The sequence below is a fragment of the Epinephelus moara genome, chromosome 10, assembly GCF_006386435.1.
Source record: "Epinephelus moara isolate mb chromosome 10, YSFRI_EMoa_1.0, whole genome shotgun sequence".
NCBI lineage: Eukaryota > Metazoa > Chordata > Actinopteri > Perciformes > Serranidae > Epinephelus > Epinephelus moara.
Window position 1 is genome coordinate 2690169 of NC_065515.1, and position 7793 is coordinate 2697961.

The following is a 7793-nucleotide window of genomic DNA, read 5'->3' on the forward strand; positions in this document are numbered from 1 at the left end:
AGGGGACGTGTCACAGCCCAGTTTGTGTTGAGCTTTGCTCTGATCAGGGCTGTTTCAAGACACTCTGGGGCCCCAGGCAAGAGGCACCTTGGAGGAAAGTATCACGGTTCTGAGTAGTAACCTGCACCCTGACTGCAACATCAGGCCCATTGGTATAACTATTAAGAATACACTCTACGTTGCTACAGCTGTCCATTTTTTTTTGATGCAAAATGTTTCTTTCAAGTCTAATACTTAAATTACATAAAACAAATCTTGATATCAAAACTTTTTTCTTCTGGGTCCCAGGAGGATAGATTTTGACTGAGACCTGCAGCGCAGAGCGGAGCGTCAGCACAGAGAGAAGTGTTAATACTTTCACACCAGTAAAAGATCACAGTCTTCCTCCACCTCTGGAATTAAACAGATAAACTTTATTTCTATAGTTACAAGATGTTTCACATGAAATATGACATCACAGCCACAGAGAAATCAAACTGAGTACATGACATCATCAGAGCAAGAAACTGTCTGAGTTATAAAACAGATTTTCAACATGCTGTTTGTTCCACACATTTAAAATCACCTTAAACTTGAATCTCTTCAACATTTTAGAATCAGAAAAATTAGATAAAATATAATAAAATAAAATGTGTGAAATGTTGGTGGCTCCCCCTGCTGGCTGCAGAACACACACACACACACACACACACACACACACACACACACACACACACACACACACACACACACACAGGAGCTGCCCAGTATAACCAGTCTGATCTGTTTTAGCATCGAAATTAAAATAAATAGAATTTTGAAAACAATTTTCTAATAACCGCTAAAATTTTCCTTCTTATCTTTATTTATTAATTTTATATAATTTTATTATATATATATATTTCCACTGCCTTAACTTTTGTTGTTGTCCCGCCGTGTTTCCCCCCTGACGCTGTCAGGTGCTGTTACACACTGACCAGCTGTGTATCATCATCATCATTGCTGTCTGACACCTGAAGTCACTGACCAAGCGCCAGTATTCAATGACTTCAGAGTGAGACCACATATATATATATATATATATATGTATATATTCAGATATGACCACTGCCATCTTGAGCTGGTGACATCACTTGGAGTCAAAGTCTGCCAGTATCAAGTTCCCGCCCACACACTGTCCGACTAAATCCTGAGCAGCGCCACAGACAGCGAGCACACCGGTTGGCACACACAGCTGTCAATCATGACCTCAGTTTCTCCCTTTTTTTTTTTTAAATGACATCAAATAACAAATTAAAACCAAACATATCAGAAAAATAAAATAGCTTGAAAAGAACTACCTGAAATGACAGAAGCCATCTTTGGAATTATTTATTTTACTTTTTTTTATTTTTTTTAATTTTGTCTCATAATTTAAAAAAACAAAACAAAACAAAAACAAAACTGTCAGTGAAAAAAACAGTAAAGACGGATGATTGTCTTGAAAAACTTAAGAATGCAAACATTTTTTAAAATAATTATAATAAAACAATTTTAAGGCCTTTTTTCAGCACCAGCGTTTCCTTTTTCAGTGCCATCTTTGATTTGTGATGCCAAAACTCAGTGTCACTGTTTCAGCTCCACATGCTGCTGAGGTGGACTGGAGAGGCTCAGCGGTCGTAACGAGCGCCGCTTTATCACTTTTTATTCACCACTTTTATCCTCCCTGTCCGGCAGCTGAACCCACGACGACCTCACAAGCTCACGTCTTTAACCTTTAGGTTTGTGTGCGTGTGAATCTGTCTGTCTGCAGCTGATCTCACAAACTACTGGAGCTGTTAGCCTCATGTTTTGTTTTGTCTTTTGCCGTGGTTCAAAAACTGACGTCCATAGAAAAGTTTGGTCTCATTTTGAACCGGAGCATCTGCAGATTAATTCCAAACCTGATATGTTATGATCCACTAAAGCTAGACACTGTATGAGATGAATTAGTCCCTGTTTCAGTCCTCTTTGCTGCCATCTTGATGTAAGAGAGTCGAGAAGGACGATTCAGCTCTCTGAGGTCCGCCCGCAACCCGGTTTTGTTTGGTCCATCACAAGGTGCCATACCTGATCAGGAGCATTTCGCCTGCCAGATTTTGTAGATGTGCAGGTTTTGTCGATTTGGTCATTGTCCTTGATATTTGTGCTTCTGTCACCAGCGAGTGAGTAAACAGGACATGAAGGTCTGTGTTAACTGTTGTTATTTCCTCCTGTGTCGGTGCTGTAACCTGCAGAGGTTTTACCATCAATAATCCTTATGAAGATATTTAGTTGTTAAAAATACATCCATTCGCTGTATTTATACTTCATGTACAGTTTCTGTTAGCAAGAGAACTGATCTGTGCAGCGCAGCTTCATCCAACAGAGACAAGGGGTGTATTTACATTAGTTCCTGGGAGAGTCTGAAACGCCCCACTGCACGTCTGCGTCGGTTACAAGGATTGTGTAGAGAGGCGGCGTTTTTTTTTAGATTGTTGTGAAAATGGCTGGGGGGATTAAAGTCATAGCACACTGTCCCTGATTATTCTGCATGTGTTGATGTACTTTTGTCTTTTTGTCCTTGTGTTGGCGACAGTATGAGACGAGTAGCGCAGCGAGAGTCCAAACAGAAGGTGAAGCAGAAGAGGACGGACGCATAATAAGCACTGTTGCCTTGTGCTTCCCCGGCACACTAAATAAGACAAACACAAAAAACCTCAAGTTGAAAATCAAGTTTCTGTCGTCACCTCAACATCTGTGACACTGAAGAGATCTTTTTATCAGCCCCTCCATTCATGGGCTGTTTTTGAAATGTCTGATTTCACGGCAGCGCTTCGTAAAAGCTGCAGCTCATGTTTTGAGTTCAGAGCCGTTTATTTGCAGTAAAGTTTTGGGGCCAAGTGATTATTGCAAATATAGTTCGATGCCTGTTTCTATGAGCATCTGGTGTTTCCCACAGAATTACAATCTGTTTGTGATGGGGGGAGCTGAAATGCAGCTTTGATGCAGTGCTGCAGGACCGTCGCCTTGAATCACTGTCCTCCTGCTCTCTCTGCCTGGTTAGCACGAGCTAACACAGCAGCAGCTCGACAGTAAAAGGAGGTTATTCCTGTTTTGACAAAGTGGTGAGGTCGTGCAGAATTCAGGGGGATTGGCTGAATTTGTGTCAGTTCTTGTGATCGCAGCATCCTGGAGTTTTGTAGGACGCAGTGGCCCTGGGTTAATCTGTCCCAGCAAACATGGACGGACCCGGACGTGTCCGAGAGAGCCCGACTGGGGTCGTGATCGAGTCACATCATGACCAGTCACATCAGAGACTATTACCCCATCTCTATTATATATATGTATTAATTAATGTATTAATTTATTCATGTGATTAAGTGAAGGCGTAGTACAAAAACTTTTTAGATTGCGACCGAGGTTTGAGTCTTCTTGGCGATTGGTGAAGAAAGTGGGCCAGATCACAGCTGAATAGAGGGAATCGCCTTGTTGTTTACAAATACTTAGAGGTAGAAAACCAGCAGAGTTTATATATATATATATATACATATATACATATATACATATATATACAGGGGTGGGTAGAGTACTGAAAATCTGTACTCAAGTAAAAGTACAATTACTGCCATAAAAAATTACTCAAGTAGAAGTAAAATTACTATTTGAGAAACCTACTCAAGTAAAAGTAAAAAGTACCTGGTTAATAATTTACTCAAGTACAAGTTACTTTCCATTTGAATATTGTTTAGGGTGTGCGGACCAGTGCAAAATAATGAAAAAACAGCACTTGTTGATCAAACTTTTTTTTTTAATGAAGCAGGTACCGATCTTCTTCTCTCCATCTCCTTCACTCTACCCCTCTTTTCCTCACCTAACCTCTTCTTTCTCCATTTCCCTATCTGTAATTTGAGTGGATAACTAATTTGTCTTTTCTACGTCTTTTTCGCTGTTAACAAAATAAATAAAATCCAATAAAATAATTAAGAAACAATATATAGTAAACAATAGCACTATAATGTTCCCAAGTTCCAGCTTTACATGTTGCCAAAATGTGTTTGTAAAGGTATAACAGGTCCCTGTAGGACTTTCCTGCCAGATCACCAGGTGTCAGGTGAACTATTTTACAAATGACCATATCAGTAACAAAATGAAAATCCCATCTCTCCCTTGTTTTGTAAGAAATATGTCCTAAACTGGGATTATATGTGCATAAATCTCTAACATGCTAATTTAGTTGGCTCTTTTCAAACAAAAAGAAGCTCTTCACTGGCTCCGGTCATTTTTGTCATGTACACGGGTTTCACCGCTGGGTGGTGCTATTGCATTATACCAGTAAAGCCCCAGTTATCCGGTGCTATTGCATTATACCAGTAAAGCCCCAGTTATCCGAACAGGCCATTTAACCAACAGTTACAGGCCGCCACACCGAAATATCGCCATCCCGACGGTCCGCCATCCCGAATTCTGGTCCCTGAGTCCTGGCAGTGAGCTATGGCGAGCCTGTAGAAGCTGTATTCCCCATGCATGTCATGCATGCCACCGGGGACGCACGCGAGTAATTCAGACATTACCTGCTTTTCAGCGAACTCCTCTGGTAATTTTATTAAAAGGCATGGCATATAGGTCCACACTAACTTATTATTATTGGGTCTTATAAGAGTGGGCTACAATGAGTACCGGACCATCAAATCACAGCATCCGCGGTGAGAGGACACGAACTGTGTGCGCTTTTACGCACGCAGGTCAAGGCGATCACGGATATTTGATGTGGGAAAGATGTAGCCAGATGTATTACCTGTTTTAGATACGTGGCTCGTCTGTCCGTCCGTCCGAGTCATGTGCACCACTTCACCACCGACCCGTGCGTAAAAGCGCACCCCTCCTTGAGGCAATGGATGAGGAAATAATCGACCCGGTGTTTAATCGGACCCGCGTTTAATACGCAAAATGGGGTCAAACCCCCAGCGGCTACTAGGTGTGCCCAGCGGCTATTTGCCACCGAGGGACTATTTGGAAATATACAGTAGTTGTAACGAAGGTAAATGGCAAATGTAGTGAAGTAAAAAGTAGATTACTGGCTCAAAAATATACTTGAGTAAAAGTAGAAATACAGTTTTAAAAAAGGAACTTAAAAAGTACTCGTTCCTCAAAAAAAACTACTTTTTTACTCACGTGCGTTACTTGTAACGCGTTACTACCCACCCCTGCATATACAGTATATATATATATATATATATATATAAACTCTGCTGGTTTTCTACCCATAAGTATTTGTAAACAACAAGGCGATTCCCTCTATAGGGGGACATTTGAACGTCATTTCCAGGACATGGTCACCAAGACGTCCTCTCAACGACATAAATTGGACGGTTATGTGGTCAGTTAGGGTCATTAAAAAGCCGTCGAGGTGACGTCTTGGTGAGGACGTCCTGGAAATGACGTCTAAAACGTCGCCTATTTGGCCGTGATTTAGACTAGTCCGGAACGTCACCGAATGACATCAACATGACATTAACTGGACGTCATTTGGCTTGCTGGGGTGAGTTCAGTTGGGTGTGTGTGTTTTCATCTGTGCAGAGATCAACAGATTTGTATCTAAGATATTGTGGACCAGTTGCTGTTGAGGAACAGGATCATGTTGAGGTTTTCGGGCTCGATGGAGCTCCTAAGTTTACAGAATCGATCACCTTCATCGGAGAAAGCTCTCTCCAGGGGAACAGCGGTAGAGACGACCCCAAGTTTCTTCAGAGCGAGCTGGCTTAGTTCACCGTAATGCTGCTTTCCTGTGTGCCTCCACCAGGACAAAGGGTTTGACGTCTCTGAAGTCGACTCGTGGTCCATGTACCTGCCCAGTACAGCCCTCAGATAAGGAGCAGGGGAGGCGGGGCCTGCAGCGAGATCCTTCATGATCTTCGTCATCGCTTGTTTTTTGTTTTGCTCTCCCAGCTGGTTTTTGAATCTTGGATCGAGGAACGTGATGGGAGCCAGTACATGGTTGTTTACGTCACCAAATTTCTTTTCACATTTTGACAACAGTGTCTGCGCCACGAGATTCTTTTTCTTTTCTTCCTCTCTGAGATTGTTCATGAGTTTCTTCAGCAGTGGCAGCATGGCTGAAATGGTCTCAAACCCCTTTTCCATTGTGGACGCTGCTTCCTTCAAGGGTTTCAGAGCTGAGATGATGTTCCTGATTTTCTCTTTATCCGTTTCATTCAGAATTAAATCTGTCTTGCCTCTGTCATCAAGCACCATCACCATGGCCTTGTACTGCTCATTCAGTCGTTGAAGCATTTGCAGCCAGGGAAGCCATCGGTCCCCAGAGTACATGATCAGCTCATCCTGTGTCACTTTCAGCTTCTTCTGAATCTCTCTGAGCATCTTCTCAGCCTCAGCATCATACGTAAAGAACCTGACGATCCTCTGACACTTTGTGAGAACATTCGACAGCTCCTCGTCACTCATCAGATCCTTAAATAACACATTCAAGGTGTCAGCAAAACAAGGCATGTGTGTCCATTTGGTTTTAACTGTTTTCAGTTGTGGCATCCCAGCTCTGATCACAGTGTGGACCTTTTCTTCGATGCCCCACGCCTCCATGACGGCTGAGAGCTGATTCTGAATGTTGTCTGCAGAATCGTCTCCGAACAGGCTGGTAGTTTGGAGCATGTAAGACTCGAGGTTCCCATACTTGTTCACAAAATGGCATCCCACCGTCAGACAGGAGTCTTCAGCTCCGGAGGCCCACAGCTCACATGTTAGCACAACGTGGTCAGCGGAGGCCAAGATCAATCGCAACCTGTTTGTTTTTTCTTGGTAGAAGCTGAGCAGCTGCGAGCGGATCACAGATGTGGTGGGAATTTGAAGACAGGGGTCCAGTGCTTTAACGAAACTCTGAAAGTTAGCATCTTGTGTGATTACCAAGGGCTGCAGCGTCGACACAACCATCTTCAGCAGACGTCTCTCAGTTGCTGTTTGTGTTTCCTGGTTCCCAGCTGGGGAAAGAAACAGATTTAAAGTTCAGGATACATTTTTTCAATGGTTCTCAACCTCGTGAACATCATGTGATTATTGTGTTGTGAGCAGGAGATCATGTCATTGAGCCCAAACCACCCTTAAGCTAAAAACACACCAGTGCTGAACCCGGCGATTCAAAAAATACGCCCCCATTATTTTCAATGTACAACCCCACACCAGCGGCAGCTAGACACATGTCACACTGCTGGACGCCCTGTGGCACTTCACGCCACTGTCCTTTTTCCAGCCTCGACGCCCCTGAATTAAATGTATTTTTCCTCCACTCACTCTGTGCGTGTACAGACCAGCTCCCGCAGCAGCTCAACTCCTCTCCTCACCATGAAGAGAACTCTGTAACTGTTGCTGTGTCTCGTGTGTGATGAAGAATGGATGAGGAGAGACTTGTTGTTGAGGTTGAGAAATATCCCGAGCTAAACGACCCGAGCTTACAGTTTATAATGAAAATGAAGCTTTTTGTGATTGTTTTTAACGTGAATTAAACTTTTTGCTCGCTGTTTTTGCGTTTCTACACGCCTCATGTTTCTGTGCTCTAAGTGCTCTCTAAGGCATTTTTGCCAGTGATCGGAGCCTCGGCCTGCCTGCAGTCTGAGAGCCTGTGGCCACATTACGTTTATTTCTTACCACCAGCACCATTTTTCATTTGTTCCCAGTGAGGAGAGAGAATATGCTGCTGCTTAGAGAAAAAGAGACGTGCTCAGGAGCTTTTCTTTTCAGACCGTTCTGAGCACTCCTCGTTGAAAATCGCTGTATTTTTTAGATAGACGCCCATGACGTCGCTG

The 7793-nt window shown here is 43.0% G+C and overlaps 1 protein-coding gene across 1 annotated transcript; it reads right to left on the reverse strand.

Annotated features, from left to right (window-relative positions):
* Positions 1-403: 403 nt before the first annotated feature.
* Positions 404-6967, reverse strand: si:ch211-152f22.4 (E3 SUMO-protein ligase ZBED1). Its single transcript, XM_050055576.1, has 2 exons — positions 4372-6967; positions 404-4333 (listed from the first exon to the last, which is right to left on the reverse strand). The coding sequence occupies exon 1, from the start codon at positions 6922-6924 to the stop codon at positions 5575-5577; it is 1350 nt and encodes a 449-aa protein (XP_049911533.1). The 5' UTR covers positions 6925-6967; the 3' UTR covers positions 404-4333; positions 4372-5574.
* Between the last annotated feature and the right edge of the window lie 826 nt (positions 6968-7793).